At 45.0% G+C, this 27,322-nt stretch overlaps 1 protein-coding gene across 1 annotated transcript in view; it reads right to left on the bottom strand.

Annotated features, from left to right (window-relative positions):
* Positions 1–27,016, bottom strand: part of SFMBT2 (Scm like with four mbt domains 2) — a gene marked incomplete at its 3' end in the record, with an annotated part of 103,204 nt that extends 76,188 nt beyond the window's left edge. The window contains exons 1-4 of the mRNA XM_083860280.1: positions 25,825–27,016; positions 13,394–13,554; positions 8,085–8,179; positions 4,968–5,208 (exon numbers count right to left, since the gene is read on the bottom strand). Coding sequence (XP_083716406.1) covers positions 4,968–5,208; positions 8,085–8,179; positions 13,394–13,499 — 442 coding nt within the window. The 5' untranslated portion in view covers positions 13,500–13,554; positions 25,825–27,016. The remainder of the gene's footprint in view (positions 1–4,967; positions 5,209–8,084; positions 8,180–13,393; positions 13,555–25,824) is intronic.
* Positions 27,017–27,322: the final 306 nt, after the last annotated feature.

Raw genomic sequence — 27,322 nt, 5'->3', positions numbered from 1 at the left:
GTGAAATTTTCCTCCTTTGCTTTACATCTGGGATAGGAGTCAATCTCACCTCAGAGAAACATGAAAACCCATCTCCAACAATGACCAAATGATGATGTTTGCCTGCACAGAAAACCTGGGCAGGCAAAATGCTTTAAGTTTACCCCTCTTAATGGTAGATTTGATGATTAAACTTTATAAAGCTCAGCGCCATGAAAGAGAAGGTTATTTCACCCCAGAATGAGATTTCTGAACTTTAATCCTCCTTGTATGGATGCAACAGGGAAGTAAAAGCTGCTTTCCTGCACAGAATCACAGTGTGACTGATCATCTTGGTCACCAAGCCCAGGTATAGCCAGTGTTCAGAGGTTTTCCCCTCTGCGCCAGTGTCTTAGGTTGCAATATGTAACCAAAAATGTTTCTTATATTCCATCTGTTGAAACCAGCCTGGGAGGTGTTTTCTTTATCTCCTGTATAACCCATCCCTCTTAACTCCAGGGGTGCCTTCTGTTAATGGCCCAGCTGTTAAAACCACGTAGGGCTGTGTTTCTTTATCTCTTCCATGACCCATCCTCCCTCCAGGGGAATCTGCTGTTCATGGGCCATCAAGGCTCACTGCAGGGCTGATAAAATTCCATCATTCCATGGGGAGATGCTCCACCCAGGGAGAGGAGCCAACTCTTCCTATGGGGATAAAAACTGAGATGCCAGAACACCAGGTAATCTGGTTTTCCACTGGATTTCCAGAGGAAGACCAGACCAATCTCACCACCATTGGACCCTTCTACAGGATCATCTCTACTCCAACAGAACCACATCTGCCACTCCAGGAGGATTTATCTGGACTGCTTCCAACACCCTGACCAACAGGATGTCAGGTGGTTTTCTGACTCTGTCAGGGTTTCTAGGATTTTGTTTGTTTCCTTGGTTTCTTTGTACTACTACATTTGTATTCTTAATATTCCTAGTAAGGAACTGTTATTTCTATTCCCAAATCTTTGCCTGAAAGCCCTGAATTGCAAAATTATAATAATTTGGAGGGAGGGGGTTTACATTCTCCATTCCAAGGGAAACCCCAGCTTTCCCTGGCAGACACCTGTCTTCCCAAACTAAGACAACCAGTCCATGGCAAAATCAAAATATAGACCTGGTCGTCTCCCTGCTGTGTTTCTTTCCACCTCCAGCCTCCTGGTCCCTATGGCAAGCAGACTCCAGCTCACAGATCTCCATACAGAAATGCCCTGTTTGAATTCCCATCTGGCAGCAACATTAAAGCAGAGCCACTGCTGCAAATTACGAGTTGTACAAAAACAATCCCATCATCCGGTGCCTTTAGCTCACTCCAGGATGCATTAGAACAGTGCCAGGAGAGACTGGGCTCTGTGGGCTCAGCTGCAAATTCTGCAATCTGTACAAAAAGCCCCCGAGTGTCAATCACAGGACGTCCCTGCTCTTTCACGATGCATAATTTAGCTACTACACTTGTCAGGTTCTCCACGCCCGATGGTGGATGTGTCCATGAACTCGACTGTCAGCAACAAGAGGAAAACAAGCACATGGAAATGAACAGCCTAAAGGACACCTCTTTTCCTTTCACTAGCCAGGAAAGTTTAGTTAGGCTTAAATTTTTAATGTTCAGTGGGTAAAAGCAGCCCAAGGGACGAAGGATGGGTGGCAAACAGCTGCACTTTGAGGAGGAAGAGAGTGCTTGGGAAAGGCACAGGAGGGGATTGATGATATCCCTGTTTCCATGCAGGCTGATAAAACAGGGAAATTATAACTAACTGATGGAAAACCTACCTTCCATCCCACCCTTACAGTGCAGGGAACAAAGCCTCCCACACCACCACAGCCCTGCCACTGCCAGTGAACTCTGAAGCAGGTTGTCCTTCCTCATATGAATTACAATTGCTGAAGGGCCTTGTCAGGAAGGATGAAAATTTCACATTCAGCTACATCAGGCAGTACTTACCCACTGCTTACACCACAGTTAATATGCAATAAAGAAGAAATCTCTGTCCCAGGACGTGACATTAGAGCTGATCAGTGCCAAAGCTACAGACCATAAGGACAGCTTCACACTTGCCTCAGCTAGTTCATGAATAAACATCCAATTCATTCAAATGAGTTCTATATTAACTAATTTAAATAATTTTCATTTTGCTTTGAATGGTAAACAGATCTATTCTGCCAGGATAGTTGAGTTTGCAATTCAAATTACACACCGATTTGTAATGAGAAAAATATAATTAATGGCAAAGCTTGAAAGTAACTACAATTTTACTCCTTTGATTTCCTGTGGAGGAGGGGGTTGGAGTGTGCAGCTCACAGGCACATGTGCACCCACATCATCCTGCCATAAACCAAGACATTTTACTGCCACCTCAGGTATTCCTGATCTGGTGTCTGCAGCATCACGTCACAGGAGGACAGAACATGACTTGACATTTTTACTCACAGGCCACGGGCACCATGATCCAACTAATGTCACCCCATAAATAACAGCACAGCAGTCTGCAAATTAATCAACTTCCTTCCATGTGGATCATAAACTACAATTATTTGGCAGTTGCCTCTTAAAAGCTCTGTGTGTTGCTGGACTTTAAATCAAGTTCTATTGATCTGCTGAGCTGAACCAGCCCATTTTGTTGCATCTCTCTCCCATCTAATGAAATTCTTTGTCCCATCACTCTGCCATTCCTGTCTGGTATCACATTTACGAGATGAGCACCCATCAGTCCAACCTGACTCTTCAGCAGACACAAAGCACTGTCCCAGTGCTGTCATTCTGGCTGTTAAACAAGTCCATTCTGGCAACTCTGCTTTTCAACCAAAGCCTCCAGCTCCTGATTAAAATCACAGCCTAATGACAACCAGCCCCAGCCATGCTGTTTGCATGGTCTGGCCAAGAGATACACTCACTGTAATCAAGATGTGCAGAACTGATGCCTTCAGAACTGGTTCCATTCATTTTAAAGCTGTTTCTGTTTCTCCCAAAGGTCTGACAACAAAATAAAGTGCAATGCTAAAGAGGTTTAAAAAAAAAATCTCCATAGAGTTCATCGAGAACATCAGTGTCTCTTTCACCAATGCAAAGTTTCTATGTTTTTTTAAGTCCTGAAGGCTCAGATCCTCCTGGGCATTTTAGATCTCACTCCAAAATATGAGCCAAGCTCTCAAATGCTTAAATCTCTTTTTGACATAACAACCCATGCATTTAATTTATTCTTTTTGAAAATTTTACTGTGACACATTCAACAAAGTTTATTCACCAAAAATGGGAGCGTGAGGGGAAAAATAAACAACAACACAAAAGCCCCGAACAAACTAAAGGGGCAGCTGCCCACATTCAGCACCCTGGTGTACAGTTACATCACCCACCAGAAAAGAAGGGATGTAGGGCACACTTGCAGTCACTCAAGCAAGGCAATTCACACAGAGTGGCCACGACCCAAAGGGCAAATTCCAACAGATCCATGAAAAGCAGTTCCCTCAGGTTATAAGGGAATTGTTACTTTCTATTATGACATTCAGTAAGTTCTCTTACCCCTCTGACCCTCACATTTGAGGTTTAGTCTGTAGCACTATACACCTTCCTGGTAACACTGATTGTAATCCACATAATAAAATGTAGTTTAAGAGGCCAATAAAATAAAATACCTCACCCCTCTCACATCAGCTTGATTTACTGGTACTAAGCCAAGAGATTTCTCAGCTGTATTTATCTTCAAGACTTCTTTTTTTTTTTTTTTTTAAGCAATCAATCTTGTGTTTATTCAAAACACACAGACCAGAACAAAAAGATAAGTTTAGCTCACAGTTGGGCATTTGCTAGGCAGGAATGGCAGCTTTGATTCAAAGACTGTATCTACAGCTCACTTCAGGGGGAAGTCAGGGAACACTTCCTCCAGGAGAATTCCCATGTGGCACACAACTGGCACATGCACTGTTTTCAATGGCCAAATGTAGCAGAAAGGAAAAGAGCGACTTCAGCAGCAGAACCCTTAAATGAGACTTTCCTTAAATGTATGCACAAGCTGGAGGCTGAAAACTCATCTCTTCTTCCCTTGATCCAGAATAAATGGGATATATGGCAGGAATATTTAGGAGCAACACTGACAATATGCCTCTGCTTGGAGCAATGTAGTAGCAAGGATACACTACAGCTGCTCTCTTGATGCACACAGCTTATGGATATATATATTTATATTCTTATACACTGGGGATCAAACTGTATTACTAACAAACTGCTCCACATGGGCAATTCAGGAACCTACAACACTTCCATTCAGCTTTTGTGCATCTAAGAGCTGCCAATCAGAACATGCCCTAACCAATAATGACCAAATTCTGCTATCTTTAATCACATGGATCTGCCACTGGAACTAAAAGCTGCCAGAGTCTGGTGCTGGAAGGTTTTAAACTTTCAGGGCAAAAGACTTTTGAGTGCAAAGTCAGCTTCTGATTTTAGTCACATCTGAACTGATTTTGCTTATTTTAGTTTGTTCTCATTCTTGAATTTCACCCCTCCTTTCTACAAGACACAAGGACACAAGGACACTTTTCTCCCCGAAGTGAAAATCACAGCATTACAGCTCAGCAGTCAGAAGACATCTCCCTACGGAAGTGCCTTCTGCTGTTACCAACAAGGGCAAAAACTCCCTTTGCTGGAGGATGATGAGCAAACTGAATCCTGTGGGGACACAGACCAACTCATGATGGGCAAACTAAATCCTGTGGGGCCACGACCCTGCCCACGATAGGCAAACTGATCCTGTGGGGACACGACCCTGCCCACGATGGGGAAACTGAATCCTGTGCAGACACAACCCTACTCAGAATGGGCAAACTGAATCCTCTGGGGACACAACCCTGCCCACACCACCAGCTCAGGACCTGAAGTCCCCATCCCAGACCAACCAGAAACCTGGAGGCGAACCCACACCCCAACACCAGAGCACAACCCCAACAAACCAGGCAGAACTCACCGTCTGGAGGCATCAGGACCTTGTTGTTCTGCGTGCACCAGCCCACGGGGTGCAGGTCTGCTGTCATCACGTCACACCAGAAGTCTGCCCTGCGGTCGTCGCCGTAGCCGCAGTAACGGAGCAGCAGCAGCTGCCCACAGGTGGTGATGATGGTGGCCACCCAATACGTATCTGGGTTGCTCTTGTTGGCCACTTCCAATTTCATCCCTGGCTGGAAACTGCTTTGGAGGCTGATTTCAACCTTGCAAAACAAGAAAGGAGTGGTGTTAATTTTTGTGCTTTGCAAGGAGAGCCCCCCTCCCCTTGAAGGGCTGCCCTGGTGTTGGAGTACTAGAAACTTAGAATTTGGGGTTTTAGTTTATAGTAGTACATATGAGTCAAGATGGAGGATTTGGGGTGCTGTCTTTGTCCTCCTTCTTCACCGTCTTTTTTCTTCTTCTTCATGGGTTCAGGTGGTTTTCTGTAATTGGGTGAAAACTCTCTGCATTGTGGGCCTTGGGTGGTCAACTGCCACACCCTCGGACAGGACATGAGCTGATTCTTAATCCAATCACCTTCTTCTCCATCTTCTCCATCTGTCTGGGCAGTAGTTCCATTCCTTCTTCACTGGCTCGTGTTCCATCATGCAAGGTTCCAAAGTGCAAGAGTGGTACCTTCAGCTGTACTACATCCAAAAGAGGACTGGCACTCATCTTCAACCCCTAAATGTCACTAATGCCACAGATAGCAGCCAGCATAGCTCAAATGGAGTTTCATTTCCCACTGCACAGCTCCACCAGGCAAATCACAGGACACAGAAAGGCAGGTATGAAGCACCTCTAGGAGTTGAGCCCAACTACAATAATTAGTCACATAACAGCACTGAAGCACCTCTAGAGGCTTGACAAGCATCAAGGGCTGAATGCTGTAGCAGGTAGACCAAGGAGAGAATTTCCACTGCACCCATCTTCAGGAGCTCAAACCTCAACCAATTCCCCCTCCCAGCACCCTGGAAAATGAACCATGACCTGTCACTGAAAGGAGTAAATTGTCTGGGTCACTGTCCTGCCATCTGATGGAGATGCCACTTACATTCATCTCAGCAGTGACAGGTGACCTGTAACTTGCCTTAGAACACTGGAGATGCCAGTGCATCTGTTTTGGGACACTGCTGATGAACACCAGGGCCGACTGCAGCACAACCTGTGTTCCAAGGACCAGTGGGATGCTTCTGGCTGTTGCTGATAAAGAGGTGGATGCCAGTGCTCTGGTTAGGCTCCAGCCCTGTCTTCACAAAACCATCCAAAATGTAACCTGTCACTCCTTAGGAGATGTTTAAAGACAGGTTGTTACATGTTTCTTAGAACCTTATCAACTACCAAATCCAGAGGGATTATAAATCTAGGTGAACCTGTCTGATTGACTTCCAATTGAAATGGCAGTTTAAAAGTGACTCTTTTACTTACAAAGATAAATGTAACATGGTCTGCTTGGTCAACTGAGGATTTCATAGACACAGGGATGCCAAGCTGCAGAGAAAACACTTCTCTGCCCCATCAGCAGTAATCCCTCACTCATCTAACTCCAGCTTCTGACCCCAGGACTGCCCAGCCAAACCCAATTATCATTTGCACTCCATGTGCCTTTCCTTGTGTGGGCACTTCCAGCAGAATCAATGCCCAGTGTCACAGAACAACTGAGAGGGACTTTTGGAGATGGTCTGAAGGTGGTGTGTGACATGCACTGCTCTACTCAGTGCTAAGACAGGATCTTAGCGATGCTCAGAGTCCTCATAAATAACTCAGGGTACAGACTGGCCCATGTCCCAGTACAAATTGGATCTCCTGGCCTCCTCCCAGTACAGACTGGCAGCTGCAGCTCAAAGCACCTGAGCCTAACACCTGCAGAGAGTGATTTATTTGTTGGTTTTCTCCCTGTGCTCACCATAACATCAACAAGGTACTCCAGAAGCCAAGAGACTTGTGACTGGAAATCACACCGAGAGTAGAATCCAACAGACAGATAATACCATCTTCTCTGGCAGCTTCCAGGTTTTTGGCCAGATTTTGAGGATGAAGTTGCAGATTGTGAAGCAGGACTGTTCTCAACACCAATTTGTCCCACACTAACATTCCCAGGATTGAGGTGCTGTGAGACACTGTGGTCAGCAGGATCAGCTGGGAATCTCCACACAACTAGATATCCTCAAGGGCTTCATGAAGCACCAAACTTTCTACTTTGAGCCTGGAGCAGAAATCTGGGACAAAATGCTCTCTCCAAACAGCTGCTGGATCAAGAATAAACTGCACAACAAGCACTGCCCTGCAAACCTCCAGTACAGAGAACTATGGTCCTTCACTCTGCAATACTCTGAGTGAACTGTTGTTAAAATGAAAGCAAAATAGGGAAGGACTGTAGTGTTTTTTCAGATCCAGATAAAAGAGAGGTGTTTCATCCCTGCAGCTCCTTTAGCCCTACAAAGCAACCCACAAGATTACAAAGATGGGTTGACCAGGTGACCTCCAGAGGTGCCTTCAAATGCTGCTTGTGCTAACACAGAGCAGAGCACAGACCTGTCACTACCACAGCTCCATGTTCACCCAGGAAAAGCACCACAAGCCTGAGTCCCTGCTTCCCACACCTCTGAGACAGCATCTCCAGGCAGGAGGCTGAGAGATGGTTCTCCATGAGCCACAATGAACTCTAGTGCTGAGTGACTCTGCCAGTCAGTAAATTAGGCATTAAAAGGAGCTTTGGGGAAATAAGACACTCTTGGGAGATTTTTCTCTACAGGCTGGCATGGACAACAATGAGTGCAGAGGGGAAAATAGGTGAAGAGAAAAAAAATTAGTGCCTTGCAAACAAAAGGAGAGCAACACAAGCCCTCAACAATGGAAAAATTGATGCCAAGGCAGAGGATAAGGGAGTGGCACAGAAACAGAACTCCAATCTGTGACTGCAAACACAACAGGGTCACCTAACACTGCGTGGGGGGCTATTCCCATTCAGGCTGTCACATCTATGGAGGGATAATTTCTCCCCAGAATGGTCAGACTCCCCTACAGTTCTCCAGGGAGCCCCTGAAAACCAGAAGAGGGAATGTGTACAACACCCACAAGGATCAGAGGAAGCACATACATGTTTGAAGGAGGTGTGGGGAGCAGCACTGGCTCCAGTTTCCTCCAGGAACTCGTCCCAGTTGAAGTCTGCATCCTCAATGCTGGAGCCCTCATCTGTTAAAAAAAAAAAAATTAAAAAAGAGAGAAAGAAAAGCAGCCTAAAACACAGCCAAAGAAGGCAAAAGTTGTGTCAAAGAGTTCAGGGTGAGAATAGCAACCAGTATAAACATCAACAGAAGGGAAAACAGAAAGTTTGCTTTGAGGATCTGTGTTTTGACCAGCTCTTACCATCCTTTCAGCAGACTCTGGGGCTTTAGCAGCCAACACTGAGACCAGAAATGACTCTGCTTCCATGGCAGTGGGGGCACAAAACTGTCATACACTGCAAAAGGCACTTGTGCTCTCTTATTTTGCATTTGAAGACTCCCTGGCTGCGAGGAGGTGGCTGCCTGCCCACTGTCACCGAGGTGCAATGTCCTTGTGCCCTCACAGTGGCTCTCTCAGCACTGTTAACCACAGCAGTGCCCCAGTGATAAATTAGAAGATTATTCTGTTGGCTGAGCTGTGTGTAGAGCAAACACCCCAACCCCTGGGGTGAGTGAGACCCATTTTCACTCCTTCGTCTCTTTCCTCAGCATCACTGCACTCAAAAAATCTCAGATAAACCTCCCCATGCCTCCCTCTTCCCCCAGAGTTACAGCTGCTTTCCCCAAACTCCAAGCACACCTCACTAGACCCTTACTGCCTTTTTACTCCCTGCTCCTGTTCAGATTTGGGGCTCTGTATCCTCTCTCCCCCATCCACAGCAGTGCCCTACGCAATCCCTTCCCACAGGAAGGGCTGGACATGACCACTTTTTCCTTTTCTTCCTTTATTACCACACTGAGGCAGAGCCAAGGCCCCAAACCATCTCTGAAATGCACACAGCAATAATTAAAAATAAATCTTCTTTCACTCACAGAAAATCAGCCAAATCTGATTGTTTTCATTTTGTTCCCAGGCAATCTTGCAAGCCCAGTTTCATCCCCAGAGCAAAAATATTTACAGTCTAGCAATGAGCTCTTTGCAATAAGCATTTATCAGGCAAACTCCGCGAGACCCTTTACCTGCCCAAACATTCATCAGTGTGGTCATGATGTAATTAAAGTGACTCATGACAAACTGAATTAAGAACCCTCCCCAGACAGTTTTATGAAGAAAAAGGCAGGGTTAATTTATTGCAATTATTGCTACAGGTCTCCAGTTTCCAGGACCAGAGAAAATTACGTTGTGCAAAGGGAATCTCTCATTATTAAAAGGGGAAGACACAGTTTTTATTTGCTGCCTGTGGCACCAGACCCACGTAGGTGAGAAGGGAAAAAAGGGGGATCAGAAGAGAGGTTTTGAGACAGAGCTGGTGGAGGGTAAAGATGTGTCTGGGAGTTCAAAGCTGAGCTGTCAACACTGTTAAACACTTGCACGCTGCTGCATCAAGTCTGACTCCTTGCCCTAAACTCAAATCATCATCTTAAATAGAGAGATGCAAATCAACATTTACTCCAGTGATAAAGAGGCTACCAGATGACTCTTCAACTCAGCAAGAAATAACCCAATTCCATGATTACACTCCAAATATAGACAAATTCATGGCAGAATAAGGAATGGGCTTTGTTTTGATTTTTGCAATCACTGCAGAAACCTTCAGGCACAGAAGCTGGTTCTACTTGAGATATCTGACCCAGAATGAGGGGTTTGCTCAACCTTGACTCAATGATAAGCCACAACCACAAGGTAGGAGCTTGGTGGAAAAATTCTGCATCATGCAGGCAGGCAATTTAGATGAACAGGGATATTTTTCAGCCTTCATGCCTGCAACCCTGCAGAGTTAATGTTACAGACAAGAGCTGTGTGCAGAGATTTCAAAGCCTCTAAAACCAAGTATGTTAGTCCATCAGTAGATGGGCAGATATGATTACCCATTCCAGGCTTAAAATTGCTTCAACAATGTTTTACCTTGAGCACAACCAATCCCCATCCCACCAAAAGTCAGAAATACCTGACATGAAAAGCTCAAAGTGCATCATCCCCTCTGCCCCATCGCTCCCTGCTCCTGCAGGGTCTGTTCTGTGGGGTTGGGATGGGCTGTTCCAACAATCCCAAAGGCATCTCCAGCTCAGGACATGGACAGGACATTTGGGACAGGCTGCCCAGGGCAGTGCTGGAGTCACCATCCCTGGGGGGGATTTAAAGGACACACAGATGTGGCACGTGGGGACACGGCTTAGTGTGTGGCCTTGGCAGTGCTGGGGGAATAGTTGGACTCAAAGCTCTCAGAGGTCTTTTCCAACCTAAATAATTCTGTTTCTGTGACTTCCAGGTCAGTCCTGGGCTCTTTTCTCTCCTGGCCAGGTTCTTCCATCTCAGAGCACAAGTTCTTTCCCTCAGCCCAGGATTTTCTCTGTGCACTCTCAGTTTTTATTCCTGTTTTTGCTCTGATCTCCTGTGTGAGTCAAGGCAAGTCTCTCCTTCAGCACATGTCTCCTTTTCTCCAGTTTTCCCCAATAGTCTTATGGGAAAGATTCATCCCACAGAGCAGCAGGAGCAGAGGTTTTCAGTCAGTTCAGTGCATAACCTGCAGCCCCTGCAAGGAGAAATGTCTCCAGGGGGGTCAGAGTCTTCTCCAGAATTTGGTAAAAGCTTTTTAACAAATATAAACAGATGCTAATTATGGATGCATCAAGTCCTTCACAACCTTATTAACCCTGACCCACTGTGCCATGGGCCAGCACAGAGACTCTTGCTGGCAGGTTCTTTCACATGCTGCTCAGAAAAACTCACAACAGCACCTGTTTAACAAAATACCACCCAGATCTCTCCTTTCTAAACCCAAATAAAGAGGCTTCAAGGCCTAGAGGCGAGGCAGAGTGAGAGCTGCAGCCTTCCCTCCCTGTCAGCTCATTCCTCTCTGACACATCACCAGCCTGGCTCCTCTACCATGTTTTATCTGCAGACTTTATCAGGAAATTACTTTTACAAGGTCTGTAAAAATAATGTCAGAGTACTCATTCATCACGGCATCAGTGGTTTATTTTGCTTCATTTCACCACAACGAATTCTGAAGGGACTGTATGTTTCCAAAATGGTTTTTTAATGGACTTTGTTCTCTGCTGGAATTCTGGCATCCAGAGCAGACCAAGAGTGGCACAGGGATGAGACCAGCCCAAAGGAGCCAACACCACCCACACATGAAACTCCTCATCCATCACAAAAATCTAACTGCTGAGGAGCACAGGACACCCTGAGAGGTGATAAATCTGGCATTAAACCTATTTTACATACCAGCTCCCTATCCAATCATTGGTATTTAGGTCCAGAGCTTTTTTTCTTAATGAAAGAGTCAAGGCTGGCTGGTTTACAATACGGTGATGTATAAACAAGCCCAGGATGGCAAATAAAATCAACAAGTCATTATCTGTGAGCCTCTCAATGGCTTTAAAGTGCTCATGCATTGACACTGTAAAAATGCAACTGTTCCAGCTGTTAACAGCCCCCTGGGATGTTCAGCTATGGAAAAGAAAAGGGATAAAAGACTCTGTGGTTCAAGAAATACATATTTATTTTTTTTTCTCCCAGGCTTCACTGTAGGAGAAAGTATTTACAGGAAATTGCTTAGACATCTTATTTATAGCACCTAGATATACATACATGACTTTTTGAGTGAACAGAGCATTGAAATGCTCCCATAACAAGAGTGGGGAGAGGGAGACACACACACCTGAGCCACCACAAACCTCTGGCACAGCCTTGGGAGAGGCACCAAAATCCCTATCCTCACTGCAGTTTAAGGCACTGCAGGCCTGTTCTTCTCATTCCCAAAAAAAAAAAAAAAAAAGTCTATGGTTGGCCAAGTGAATCTCATCTTAGAGGCTCCTATCACAGAAAAAATTAGATCCAGTGGTGACTAGATCAGCCCACTCTGGAAATCCAAGGATCTGGTGTCTGAGGAAACAGGAAAATCACTGAGCTGCTGCAAGAAGTGAGGAAACTGAAGGCTGAGTGGCCAAATTACTGACATGCTGAAGGAAAAGCAGGGAAAAGCTTGGCTTCAGAAAGAAAGCAGGTTAGGTCTAGCCATAATGTACTTTTTCACCACGTGGCACAGTCTCCTCCTGCTAAGGCTGGATATGGGAAGTTTAAACACCTGATCCCAGCAAAAATCACCAGAGAACACCCAAATTTAGCACAGCAAATCCTCACACACCTTCAGGAGCCCATCCCAGAGCATTACAAGCATGAGCACAAGGACAACACGCAACCAGCTCTCCTCTCCTCAGTGTTTATGAAGCCACCTCACCTGAAGCACCCCAAAAAATAGTGAAGGAAATGAGGGGGAAGGTCAAAGCAAAGGAGAAATGCTGTAAATTTCTGAATGTTTGTTCTGTCTCTCTTAAATCACAAAACTTCAACAGAATAAAAAAAATGCTGGGGAAGATGGGAGAACACAATATGATGCCTTGGGAAAGGTTTTAAATGGCCAGTTGTTTAAATTTTGAATAGCTGATACACACTGCAGGTGAGGTCCAGATGAAAAAAAGCTCCTATTTCCCATAGGACACAGTCCAATACATAAAACTCAAAAAAAAGGCCTTGGAGCTGTGATATTGGGAAAGATGGGACAAGAAGAGCTTGTGGGTATGATTGCCTGGCAAGAAACACTGGAGATGTAAAACCTGAGAGTGAAATAGAAATGAAGGCCAGCTTTGAGATGTGATCATGGCAGGCAGGAAGATGATGATTAGCTGGAGATAGGCTGAGTGATAGAAAACAAAAGGACCCAAGAATGTAGCCCCTCTCCACCCTGCCAAGGTATCAGGGAAAAAGTAGATAAGAAAAGTAGTCTTTAGAGTTTAGAATATAGGATGATACCGTACTATAGTAGTTCTCATAGGCTGCATGCAAAGCCTGTAGGTTTTGTATCTCGCACCAGTTGGTCACTGTAAATTAGAATATTCAACACAAAAGGAGATATAATGTATTGTAATAAAGTCCTCACTCTCTCTCACCTCTCTCTTACCTCTTTTACCTCCCTTATCTCATACCCTTTCTCTCTCTCTTTGGGGCATCCCTCCAGCTGAGGCTGATGGCTGAAGGCAAAGTCCTCTTTACCCACGACCTTTGCAATAAAACCAGTTGTTTCTAGAACATCTCAGGTCTGCAGAGTTCCTTCTCCCTGCCATCCACGGATGCTCCTACACTGTACAACCATTCCCAGTGTCTCCCTGGCCCCCAGCTCTCCCTGTGAGGAGCTGCAGCAGTGACAAGGATACCTGGGGGTGCAGAGGAGCTCACCTGAGTCAAAGTGCTCCCCGTCACCATTGGCCGGGCTGGGATCCTGCCCTGGGGAGAGCTGCTGGCTCTCCCTCATGCTGGCAATGAAGGATGCCCTTGTCTCCATGGCTCAGAGGAAGAGGCTTGGCCTTCCTAATTCATCCTGCAGCAAGGAGAACAAGCTGAAAGGAAAACAAAAAGCAGCAATGAGTGATTTGTTCTACCTACAACAACCCATTCCCCCAGCTTTTCCCCATGGCTTTCATGTCATCCCATCTTGATACAGCTGGAATGAAAGATCTTAGACAGATCTTAGATCCTTCCCAGCCTAAATTCTCTGATGGTGACCCTTCCATCCTGCTCTTGTCTCCAGCCTGAAGCTGGGGGTGGATGAAAACCACAACAAAAGACCTTAGTGGTAATAATATCATAAGAGCAACAGCAAAGATAATAACAACAGATAAGATAATAAGGTAATCAACAGCATCCAGAGGCTTCTCTCTCAAAGTTCCCTCCAGCTCCCAATGCCACCAAGAGAGACAGAAGGATGAGCCCAAAAGGCAGCACAACCCATGCTAAAAAAAAAAACCACCTCCACCACTTTCCAGCCATTTCAGCCCTTGATTTTCAGCTTTTTCATGGCTAACACTGAGTGAGATGTATCTCACTCCATAAATATTCAAACCTCCAAAGGGGAAGATCTGTGATAATGAAACAGAGGAAACACTGAAGCAAAAATACTCATGAGAGCGAGACTCTAGAAAACAAAATTGAGCATGCAAAATGCAGATACCTTCATGAAACAGTGCTGGATACAACTTTTATTGAATGGGGACTGACCTAAGGTAACTGTACCAGTTTTAACATGCAGGGCAGCAAATACAAACTGATTTTAAGTTGGGTTGTGTTAGCAGAGGAGTTTTTTTCTAGAAAGAGTGACAATAGTAAATTCAAAGTGGAAAAAAAAACACAGAAAAAAACCCACAGAAATGAAAAATGATATGAGGAAAGGCAGCCAGGCTGACCAGACCTTGCATCAGACACTAGACTAAAAGAGAACTGTATTTCCAGCCATACTGAGGCACCAGACAAGCAACACCCTGCGATACACCTTTAGCAGTAGATTAAAAAGAGCTCCAAACTGAGCTTTTCAGTAAAACTCTGAGATGCTGATGAATTACAAGGTGTCAAAGGATGCCTGAAAAAGAGAAACCAAGAGCTGGGGGTTATGGGCACAGAGGGAACCAGCTATTCACACAAGATATGCTAAAGCAAAGACAGGCAGTAGGGAAGGTGTGTGTCCAGAATTCCTGATGGGGAGGAGGACTGGTCCTGCTTATTAGAGACGCCTCCAAATCCTGCATGACACAGAGGACTCTGCTGGCAGCACCAGTGCCAAATGCTCTGTAAAATGTGACTAAAAGTAGGAAAGAAGTTTACTGCCAGAGGCCAGGCAAAGCAGGATGTAATAAGACTGTAAAAATATATGGGATTTTTTCAACTTTTACTACTCTGGAGGCATATTCTAGAAGACTAGATATGATGGTTATAAAACAGAAAGAAGGAGAGTGTTCTGCCGTGGATTTCTCACTCCCAGATTTTTAAAGCTGCTCCTATGGCAATTTAAAATAAGAAATGGACGTGTGTGAGCAGTTATATTAGAACTGAAAGAGATGAGGAGCATGTCAAGTGTCTGGTATCCATTACCTGGACCATGGTAGGACTGTCTGCTGGGGCAACCACAGCTGCAATTAAAACATGCAAAAAACCACTGGTGTGCTTCACAAAACAAAACAAAACAAAACAAAACAAAACAAAAAAAAAAAAAAAAAAAAAAAAAAAAAATCACTGGTGCAAGCAAATTACCAAGGCAGGTGATTCAAACCCCCACCGAAGGCTGTTCAGGCAAAATTAGAAATTTTTGTTTCCCACCCCAAAGGAATCTGCTAATGAAAAAAAAAAAGTATTTTTCAAAATTAAGATCATCAACCAGCTCAGAGCAAAATGGTTGTTGGCCTCTTCACAAAGCGCTCAGCAGACTTTAAGTACTCCATAAATATGACCCTTTTCCCAGTGCCACTACAGCACTTCATCTTTATTCTTTGTTGACATGAAATCTGCTAATGAATTAAGTGTATTATAGACTGAGTATTCTGAGTGCAGCTAACCTCAGAACATACACATCACTCGTCCCCAGTGTATATTAACTTTCAATTAACCATGAAACTAGAAGCAATCAGTTTACTGAAAGTCAAAAAAAAAAAAAAAAAAACAACAAAAAACCAACAGTTCTCCTTTGGTAGAGAACACTTTCATAAATACCATTAATAATAAATTAGCTGAGTATCAAGACTTTACATAAGGCTTGTTAAATGTGAGAGAAAGGGAGATGCCAGCGGAAGTTAAACCTTGGGAGGGATGTGGCTGTTTTCATTTTTGCCAGGGACCAGGCAAGGGTGGAAAATAACCTGGGTCTACCCAAAAGATTCAAAGAATGGAGAGAAACGGAGAGATCAATTTAAACACAACAAATCCATCATCTTAAAGAGAGCTCAGGAGTAACAATATAAATACAGGAAGAAACAAAATCCTCTTGGTACTGTAGTTAAATCTTGTGATGCCTCTACCATGATGATAAAACAAAGTTATGAGCTGATAAAAAGCTGAAGGTGCCCAATCAGATAACAAGAGTATTTGCTCTTTTTTTTACACAGCCAAGCCCCAAATCTGCCGCCAGACCCATGAGAGGGACCCAAACCTCTGGATCATAGAATTTCCCATCAGAAATGGAAAGTGGATGGGCAAATAGCAGGAACCTGCCCAAGGTGTCTGCAACACAACTGGGACCCAGCTGGGACTGGGTTTGAGCCCACTTCAATTAAAAAGGGGAAATACAGAATCTCTGAGGCATATTCAGCAACATCATCAACATTTTTGGTTTTTTAAACTGTATTTCAGGTTTTTTTTTGCTCAAGCTATGGACAACTAACTGGTTTGGAAATGTCACATCGAGAGCATCCACATCCCAAGGAAACTGGATCTACCAGAGGCCATTACTTGGCTTATTTTGGGAATAACAAGTTTACCAGTTATGGTAGGAGAGAACTCCAGTTATTTTCCCAACACCATGTGACAACAAGACCAAACTCTTATGCAAACATCAGCTTCAAAACAGCTCTGAGCTTTAGTTGTTGATATAACTAACTGGCAAAGAAAGCTGACACAGGGTATTAATTTTTCGCTTCTTATTAATTGCTGCTAATTAACACTTCAAACAGAGTCCCCAGCCATACTGTTAACAGTAGCACTCGGGCTGGCCTGCAATCATCAACATCACACGAGCAGCACACACTCACTGTACTCCAATTCCTCTGCCAGTGTGAAACCCACTGGAAACCAAATCCAGAACCACAAGCCACTCTGCCAGCCTGGGAACAAGGTGATGGGAAACAGCACCAAAAGAGGCTCAAGGTGACATTACACCAGGCAGGAGCACAAAAGAAAATTCTGTGAAATGCATCTGAAAGGGCAGGGAGGGGGGAAATTCCCTGGTTTCAGATCCCTTGCTCATTGTTTCTGCACAGTGGTGGTTCAGACTGATCCGATTCTTCCCCCCACGCAGCTCCCCATTCCCTTGGTATTTAATTCAGATCCCGGCTCTTAACTCACAGGCAGGAAAAGCCAGGCAATATAATAAAGAATCTCTTTTATTTCCTTCTTCCCACGGCTGTCAGTCTCAGCCCTGCCTTTATCTCCAGCGTGCTGCCTTGTCATCTGTATCAATATTGGCTCTTTGTAGGAGCACAGCCTTGGCTTCCTCACACCATTTTACATTTCTCATCTCCTGTCAGCTCCATCCTGGTTTTCCTTCCTTTGGAGTAATTCTTTGTAAGGAGAGGTCTCTTACTCACACACAAATCCAACACTCCTAGGGCTCTTCCTTAAAGGTACTCCTGAAAAAAAACTTATTTTCTCCCTCCTAATGCATGCTTGGTTAATTGGGATTGACACAAGAAAGACAAAAGAAGGTCCTGCATCCTTGAAACCTCTTGCCTGAATAGTGAACCAGGTGTGCCAATGGAATGCTGAGGCCTGAACAGTGGGAGAAACAAATTCCACTGCTTTCCCAGTGATCTGGAATTCATTCTGGACCCTCTAAAATCCAGCAACAATTTTGACTGGAGATGGTCCCACCTCTCAGCACTGTGATACTCAAGAGTGGCAGCAGAGCTGTAGCATCAGAGAATGACAGAATGTCCTGAGCTGGAAAGGACCCACCAGAATCATCAAAGTCCAACTCCTGACCCGACACAAGACAACCCCAACAATCCCACCACATGCCTGAGAGTGTCAAACACTTCATGGTCTCTGCCAGGCTCAGTGCTGTAACCCATTCCCTGGGGAGCCTGTCCCAGTGCCTATCCACCCTCTGGGGAAAGAACCTTTTCCAGATATCCAAGCCAAGAAAAATCACATCCAAAGGATGACTGACTTTAGTGGTCCAAGTCAGACACCTGAAATTCAGATGAGATGAACAACCCTCAGGGGGGTTGCTGTTGCTGCACAGCACCTGCTAATGTTTTAAATCTCCAAATTCCCCAGCAGACAGGCTGAATCAGCCACAGTTTGGGTTGGAAGAGGCCATAAAGATCATCTGGTTCCAACCCTGATGCCAAGGGCAGGGACATATTCCAGCAGATCAGGTGAAGGGAGATGCTCAAAATGCCATGTGGTCCTAGTCCTGTTCATGGAGCAGGATAAAAGGGATCTCATCCCTGTGGGACATGATCCAGGATGCAGAGCTAGTGGCAGCCTGCCACAATATTTACAGCCCTGAGCATCTGCACAATGCACTGGAAGCTCATTCAAAAGGGCTATTGAACACATCAAGCAACAGTTTCACCTCCTAGAAAAAAGGGCCTGTCTCTCCTCTCAGACAAAGTACCAGTTGGAAACCTTTTAAGGAAACTTTTCTTCCAAACTCCTGCGAGGGTTTTTTTATTATTTATTTGAGAGCTTCCCTCGCCAAATGTTTTCACTTATATCAACTGACAATTTCTCTTTCATATTGAAGACCCCACAGGATTTTAATAAGGGAAATTTACTGCTTTGAAGAGCTCTGTGTTGTACTCTGGGGTGGAAGAAAAAGATCCCACGTACTCTGGAGAATCAGGAATGTTCACAATATTCAAATACATAAAAAACAGCTGAATGGGGAAAGAATATAATCTGTTTTCCATGTTCTTGGTGGATTGAGGAAGGCAGTTTGGTTTAAACTGCAGGGAGAGGATATGGTTTGGGAAGAAGAAATCACTTATAATGAATCTGGTGAAGAAGCAGGATACACTCTGGGAAGGGCACAGAGCTCTGCTTTCTGGACTAGTTAGGATGCTAATCTGTCCAGAAACTGCTCTTGGTAGAGTTAATCCTGCCCTGGGGTAAGGCATGGTCAGTCCAAGACCCCTTCCAGTCACTCAACAGGGCTCATCTTTCTGCTCTTGAAGGCAACATTTGTGCAGCAGCAGAAAATAAATGAGTAAGCCTGAAGGAAAAACATGTAAAAACAGGAAATTAGGGAACCACCAGAGCAGGGATGGTCTGGATTGTCCATCTCAAAGTCAGAGAAGAACAGGAACCAAACTTCTCTGAAGACACATGGGATCCCTTCTCTAAAGGGATTGTGCAAGGTGGTGGCAGCCCCTGTAACTCAGCTGGTCCTTGCTCTCCTCTCTTCCTGCACTGGTGCCAAAAAACTTCACATTTTTGATGCCAACAGAGACAAACCTGCTCCACAAAGCAACTTTCTCATCTTCCCTACCTGGCACACTCCTGAGTCTGGGATACACACAGAGATAAATGGTAGTAAGATAAGATAACAGAAAGTAAAATAAACCTAATTAGAGACTCTTAACTTGTTTACATTAAAAAAAAACCTGCAGTATTAAGAAAAAAGGAGAGAGAGATGACAGGCAGACAGCCAGGCTTAGGTACACATCACCCTCTTAGCTGTCCTGTGTGTAAATAAAACCTAAGGACAGAGATGGACTTCAAGCCAAAATCTTGAAAATCACAAACTTCTCTGAGGAGTAAATCAAACCTCAAAAATTAAGCTCTTTTTCATTCAGTTTTCCTTCTCTTGAGTGAGTTGGAGGTTTTATTAGCAGGGGAAAGGGGGCATTGCTGCCCCACCTGTACTGTGCTCCTGTGAACCCTGGACATCCCCACCTCCAGCACCCTACAAAGGAAGAGGAAGGTCACCACACACTAATCTTTCCTGTTTCCAGCTGCTCTGTCTCCTAACAGGTGTCTGTCACCTTCTTCATGACTCAACAAGCAATTTCCATGATTTTACCCCCACTTTGGTAAAGCACTTCTACCCATGCTAAGCACCCAATGACTTGGAAATATGACGTATTTAAATCTGGGCATCTTCTAAAGCTCTCAGATGAACAGGGCTGAGAATCTTCTTCTTCCCATGAAGAAGATTGGGACAATGTCCTTGATGCCTTGATGTCCTTAATAAGAGGAAAAAAAAACTGCAAGAAGAAGCACAGCAACAATGATGTGCAACACTCTGTCTTCTCCCACCTCTGTGTTTGAAATGGAGCTGAAACCAGAAAACCTTTGAGATGAGTAAAACTTGGAAGACACAGAGCTGATTTATCATCCTTACACACCTCATCTCGTTAGGCACAATCACAGAACTGATGGTGTGGGCTGGAAAGGACCTTAAGGATCACCCAACCCCCATCATGGGATGTTTATCACCTCCAAACACCGACCACATGGACCAAATTAATCAGTCAGACCCCCCGAGTGGGACCAATCAGCCCAGCTACAAAAGTCACCCAGCAGGAACACACAAAACACTGTTTTTATGCACTTAATTTACAGCCCAATTCAGGAGTCCCTCATCAACCACTGTCCAGGGCAATCAGTTCTGCTTTCTGTGTCTTTCTTGCAGTCAGAACCGTTTTCAAAAAACAAAGTTCAAGATGCAAACCAGAATCCAGGAAACAGCTGCCATCTGATTCCAACACTTTTTAGGAAAAGGAAAAAAAAAAAAAAGAAAAAAAAAAAAAAAAAAAAAAGGCATTTTAGATCTTGGCACTGTTTGGTTCATTTAAACAGCACAGCTGATCAGCACTTGGGTTTAATCCTACATGCTCCTACATCCTTGTCAATGCTTTACATCCAGAAGCAGCTTCACTGACTGGCAAGATCTGCCAGAAAAGGAAAAATTTAAAAAAAGATCCAGCCCTCACCACCATCTCCAGCAGGAAGAGGAGGACCCTTCCCTTGGCCAAGCACGTGTGAGGGCAGCCAGAAGAGCCCTGCCAAGGTCTATGCAGAACCAAACTGCACGAGACATTTTAACTCACAGAGTCCTACAAGTCACATTTATGGGGCTGATTCCACCCAATTTGTCCAAGGTAAAATAAATCAGATTCTATTTCATGTGAACATGAGAGCTGCTGCAAAACACCCAGCCCAGGTTTAATGCCTCACCACCATCCCAACAAAGCATCCTGGAGCCTGATCTCACACTTGCACTGAGCTCCCACACTCAAAACATCTTCCAAGAACCAGTGCATTTTTGGTTTTTTCCAGAAGTTTCTTTAAAGATGTTTTTTTTTTGATGCACCCAGGAGAGGCTTTCTACCCAAAAGTCTCCACAAGGAACTTGTGACCCTTTAGACCTTAATGATCCTCAGCCTGTGGTTGTCCTGTCTGATCTCCCACACAGCAAGGACAGGCACAATGTCACCTCCTGGATTTTAGGAGGGAATTCCACCTCCTTGCCAAGTAAATAAATTCAAGTTTCTAATTAACTTATACTCCAACTGGGTCTCAGAACTTTACCCAAGAAAAGATGTCTCCTTTACACAAGCCACCCAGTGATGCCAAGAGTATTAGTCATGAAAGCAGGAATTGGGAGTAAAAATAGCAAGGATTCTTCTGCACAGACTTTTTTTTGAGCCTCACACCTACTCAGAATTGATCTCTGGGTCAGCTGTCAAGATCTTCTTGGTTTGGGGCTTTTTTTTCCCTTTCTTTTTATTTATACTATTTTATTTTAGATCAACACTTCTGATTCATAAAATTGGGAGTAGCTGTGAACACATTTTCCAAATCAGCCTTCAGAAGAATGCTCTGTTGAGGTCTTACAAAAGGCCAATCTCAAAATAAACTTTTTCAGGAGTTTTTTAAATGTCAGTGGAGAAGTCTTCGCTCTTATTTCTGTATTGCCTTATTTTTGCAGCTCAAACTTTTTTAACCAGTGTAGGAGTCATAGCCCAAGACACAGAAAATAAAGGAAAGAGAAATCTTTGGGCAAAATGCCCCATAGGATGGATTTGACAGGTTTCATTGGGGTTTGTCATGCAAAGATCAATCAAAGTTTGAAATTATGAGTTTTAAATATTGACAAGGTACCATCAGCTACTGTAATTCTAAAAAAAACCCCTGCACCTAGGGACCAGATGCTACAATGACAGACCAAACTCTTATTTGCAGGTGACATCACTATTATCAACAGCATTTCATTTTCAGCACTGAGGGTTCTGCTGCAGCAGCTGATGGACTCTGCATCAATATTCACAGTAATAAAATACTTCTGACACCTTCAAGTAATCTGAAAACATAGATCCTGTGGTCACCACATTAATTTTTTTTTTTTTCTGTGAACCTTCATGAACACACCTTTGCCTCCGCTGCTGCAAGTTTTGGCTGTGTCACAAGTTTTGAAGTTTTTCACAACTCCTTTATCACTTGGACATGGTCAGGGACAAGCCACCTCCTTCAACCACCACCATCCTTGTAAAACCTCCTCAGATGCTCTCCATGCCTCTGTTTACTCCACACCAACATGAATTTAACCACTGAAATACCCCTGAAGACTCACAGAAACACAGAATGGTTTGGGCTGGATGGGAAATTAAAGCTCATCTCATTCCAAGCCCCTGCCATGGGCAGGGAGAGACACCTTCCACCATCCCAGATTACTCCAGAGCCACATCCAACCTGACCTTGGACATTTCCAGGGATCCAGGGGCAGCCACAGCTTCTCTGGGCACCCTGTGCCAGGGCCTCCCCACCCTCACAGCCAAGAATTTATCCCAGTATCTGTTGGACAAACAAACTGGCACCTTCTCTACCATGCCCTGGTTCTTCAGCAAGGTTCACATCACATCCCCTCACTCATCTCAGAGCAGCATCCCACGGCTCTGAAAGGCCAGAAATAGTGACCCAAAACACACCAGAGCTCAGCACAGCACAAGCCAGGAGTGGGTGAAAAGCATCCCCCAGTCTAAAGTGTTGGCAGATGTGGTGTTTACCCTATTTCTAGCAACACTCCCATGAAGTTTTAATAAATGCTTCATTAGAACATCAACTGTCTGTCCAGCCAGGCAATTATCACTCATAATCACAGCTATATAACTCTATACTGTCTTCTACAGATGTTCTTACATCTGTGCAAAACACACTCTCCACCTCTGCCACATGGAACATCTGTTGAATATTTGCAAACGTTTTCTCAATATAGAACTGCAATTATACTGCCTTGCTTATAATGTATTTACTGTCCCACTACCCTGTGAGCACCCCTTAAAAACCATTAAAAAAGGTATTTCCTTGCTGTGTACAAGGTACCAATCTCTCTTTGCTGCATTTATTTAAATGGCTTTTAGATTTTCACTTAGTAACAGATTACAGGGAGCCTCCATCTTATCACAGGAGTTATTAGGACCTAATCCTTTATAAGCACTGAAGTTATTAGACTTGTGAGGATATTTTCATAAATAATCTGTTGGAGAGGGAAAAAAAAATAAATAAAAAAGAGGAAAAAAAGCCACTTGCATCCCTGCTCATGCAGAGAAAAAACCTGCCTCACCTGCTCTTACTTTGCCAGCAGCAAAGGAAATCAAATTGGTTTTCACCTAAAAGGCTTCTAGAGAGGGAAAACAAATTGCACTAAACCCTGGCCAACACTATTCTCTGCTACTGCAGGAAGAAACACCTTGAAGGAGTTGTCCCAAGTTCAGAGGGATCTCCAGGAACCTTTCCAAATCCATCTCCACATCCCATCACACAACCAGGTGAAGCTGTTCTCTGCTCAGACACAAAATCACCACTCTGCCACCACACTTCCCCAGGGGCACAAACTGGTTTTAGAAGCTGTTCTGTCCAAGGGACAACAAAGCTGGGGATGGGGAGATGCACAGGGGGCAGAGAGGGAAGACACTTTCCCCTTCTGCAATGGCTCCATCCCTTCCCACCCCAAAGAAAACCCCACTGGCACCTCTTAGATTTTGCCACTCAAATCTCACCACAGTTTGATAAGTGCCTTCCAAGCCTCTCTGTTTATAATTAATGCCATTTTCTGCTATTTTAATAAGAAATCACAATTGCATCCCCAATCCTCACCACCATCCCCTGCAAGTTTGCTGGACCCCTGAGCCACCCTGGTCCTGGCAGGGCTGGAGAAAGGAGGGGGAAATGGGTGGCTAGATGGATCAGAGCCCTTTAGGAATAGGAAATCTCACCCTGCACAAGCTGCACAAACAGCACCTCCAATGTTCCTGTTAAAGAACATCACAGTGAGGATGTGGGGAGCATCTCCAAGGGAAATGAGGAGCAGATCAGCTCTTCAGGCACTCCTGGATTCTCCCTGGCTCCTCTATCCACAGCCAGGCACTGACAGCCTGCGGTGCTGGAGCATCTGGAGCATCCCCATCGCCTCCCACACTTCCAAAGTTTCCCATCATCACAACCGCGGTGGAAACAACCCTGGACCAGCAGCACCGACCCCTGCACGGCATCGGGGGAGTTTTCCCTGCCTTATTCCTCCACTCCCCCGGAAAATACATCGGGAAAAGGCACAAACAACTCGCCCAGAACTCTCTGCAAACTCCTTTCTGTGGCTTTGCAAAAGCTGCGATTCTCCATCGCCACCGCGGGGGATTTTCAGGATCTCTCTCTGTGCAAAGAGATGCAGCTCGCACTGCCCGAGTCTCACTCAAAATTCCATCTCGCGGAGCAATCCCAAAGCGGTTTTGCTAAACAAAAACATGCAAAAAGGGAAAAAAACCCCAACCCATCCCAGCCATCCCCAGCTGAGCGCGCCCAGGAAGGTTTGACAGCTCCGACAGGACATCTCATCCCACGGCACGTCTGCTGCTGATGCAAAATAAATCAGCGCTCTGGCTCCCGGCGCATTTCTTTTCTTTTTTTTTTTTTCTTTCTTTTTTTTTTTTTTTTTTTTTTTTTTTTCCCTTTTTTTCTTCTCATGGCACGCCTGCGATTTTGGCATTCAAAGGCAAATCGGCGGCGGTTCCAACTCCACAGGTCCCTTTTCCCAGCACACAGGAATGTCCCGGTACTTTTCCCGAATGGGGATGCCCATCCTCATCCCTCCGCACCGAATTCACCTGGCGCATCTCTCTGAGCAGCTCAACAGAGCTGGACCAAACCCTTAGCACCCACCCCGCCTTCTCCTCTTTTTTTTTTTCTCCTCTCAAAATGTTTATCTGCAATTTTTGGGGTTTTTTTTTTGAAGACACCTTAACCCGCCATGTTGAGCGAGCTTTATAAATATTCATTTACCGCAGTTTCGGGAGCGCAACGGGGAAAAAAAAAATACGTCTAGATCAGGGCTGCACATTTTGGCACAGCTGATTGCTTTCTTCTCTTTTCTTTTTCCCCTTTTCCCTCTCTCCTCCTCCTCCTGCAGCAGGCTTTTATTATTATTATTATTATTATTATTATTATTTTCTCCCTCTTCTCGCGGATTCAGAAGAAAAAACCACCCGAAATAACTCTTTCAGAGAGATTGTACACTGTGAATGTGCAAAGGAGGCTGCACGAGCGGTTGGTAAAAAAAAAAATAGGTATAACTTAAAAATAAATAAATACATAAGTAAATAAGGAAAATAAATATGGAGAAAAGGGAATTATAGGGGAAAAAAGAAAAAATAAAAGAAAGGAAGGAAAGGAAAAAAGGGGAAAAGAGAGGGGAAAAGAAAAGGAAGGGGGAGGAAGGAGATGAGAGCATCTAAAACGCGATGTGACGAGGAAAAAAAAGCCGAGCCCCGCACGGCGAGCGGCAGCAGCGACCCCGCGCCCCGAGCGCCGCTCCCCGCCCGGCCCGGCCCGGCCCGGCCCGGGGGCTCAGCCCCGGCACCGCCAACCGGGACTGTAACAACTCCTCCGCCGCCTCAGCCCTCCGCAAAACGGCCGAGGGAAAAGAAAAAAAAAAAAAAAATAAAAATAAAAAAAATCCACACCCATCTCTCAAGCTTTAAAAAAAAAAAAAAAAAAAAATTAAAATACATCTTGGAAAAGGGGAAAGCGGCTCTCTCTCCACCCAACCCGATAAATAATAAAATAAAAAAGGAGAAATGCCAGCTGGGAGGGTTTGGGAGGGATGGCTACGGGGTGCGGCGCCTTACCTGTGCGAGTTTGGCTTATTTTGAGGTGTTTTCCCCCTTTTTTTCCCGGTTTTTTCCCCCCACAGGCGGAGCGGTGCGGAGCCGTGCGCGGAGCCGTGCGCGGAGCCACCCGCACCCGCGGCAGCCTCATTCCAATATGGCATCCGCGCACTGCGCATGCCTGCCGCGCTTTTTAGGGCTTTTTTTTTTTTTTCTTCTTTTTCTTTCTTTCTTGCCTTTTTTTTTTTTTTTTTTAATATTTAGCAGCCGACTCCTCCTCTTACCTTACCTTTTTTTTTTTTTTTTTTTTTTTTTTGGCAGTTTTCAAGAAAAGGCGGTTTAAAAAAAATAATTTAATTTTTTTTTTTTTTTTTTAAATGATCAAGCGAGCATCCGAACCCTCCGCGCCCGCGGTCCCCCCGCGCCTTTGAGCCGTGGGATTCAGGGATGGAAAACACGAGTGTGGAAGAGGAGAAGGGGCAGCGCTCCGCAGCATCCCGGGCTGCTTTAAATGCCATAAAATACCGGAGCTTTCCACAGCCGGAGCGCTGCCTCCCCGGTTTGTCCTCCCCACCTTTAACGCCGCTTTTCCTCCTCGTTTCGTGTCGCCAAGAAACTTCCAGGGAGGGAGATGGGGAAAAAGGGGGAAGCAAAAAAAAAATGCGGCGCATCCCTCAGTCCTTCCTCTTCCCCGGCATTACCTGTTTATTCCCCGGTGTAGAAAATAAATAAAATCTATCAAAGAAAAAGCCGGCGAAGGCACAAGGCAGGAGGTAAAATCAACTGGTGGGCAGGGACACGCACAACTTTCCTTTCCTTTGCTCCTCGGGTTATTGGAATTTTTAATATTTTTTTTTTCGGGTGATTTGATGTTTTTTCCTTTCTTTGGGCGAGTGCGGAACGCGCTGGGTGCGGGGGTGTTCGCACGTACAGCCACACTGCGGGATTTTTGTCAGATATTTGCATAAATATCCTGTTCTCCCCCCTCTCGAGAAAATCAGCCCCTCTTGCAGGGCTGGAAAATCACGGCAAATATCATTGCCCGTGCCCCTCGTTCTGCTCCCGGTGTGAGGAGTGAGAAATAATTCCCTGGGCTGGGAGGGATGGGGATAAAGCCCCGTTCTGCAGCCGGGATTTTTCAGGATGCTCCGCACACCCCAGAGCTTCCCCTCCCCGGGTTTGGGGTGAATTTTGCAGGGTTTTTCACCTCCCTTCTTGCAGCCCTGCTTGAGAATGCGTAAAAACATCTTTGATGGGGATTTTTGGAGTCCTGCATCCCGTGTCCCTGCAGGCACGATTGAGGATTTAAGTGGATGCATTCGGAGCATCCTCTGAGGTGGGGTTGGTGCAGGGCACAGACATTCAACAGGTCTGGAGGAGGGCAGAGGGAAGGAACATCCCGGTTTTGAGAAATCTTGGGCTTTGTCCTTTCCACAAATTCCTTTGGAATTAACCCAAAGGCTGCTGTGTCCATCCCCACAGCCCGGGCTGCCAAATTTCTGTCACCCCCCGTGTTCAG

Source organism: Zosterops lateralis, assembly GCF_965231275.1.
Source record: "Zosterops lateralis genome assembly, chromosome: 4".
NCBI classification, from domain to species: Eukaryota; Metazoa; Chordata; class Aves; order Passeriformes; family Zosteropidae; genus Zosterops; species Zosterops lateralis.
Note: the sequence above shows the minus strand (reverse complement) of the source record. Positions and strands in the feature narration are given on the sequence as shown.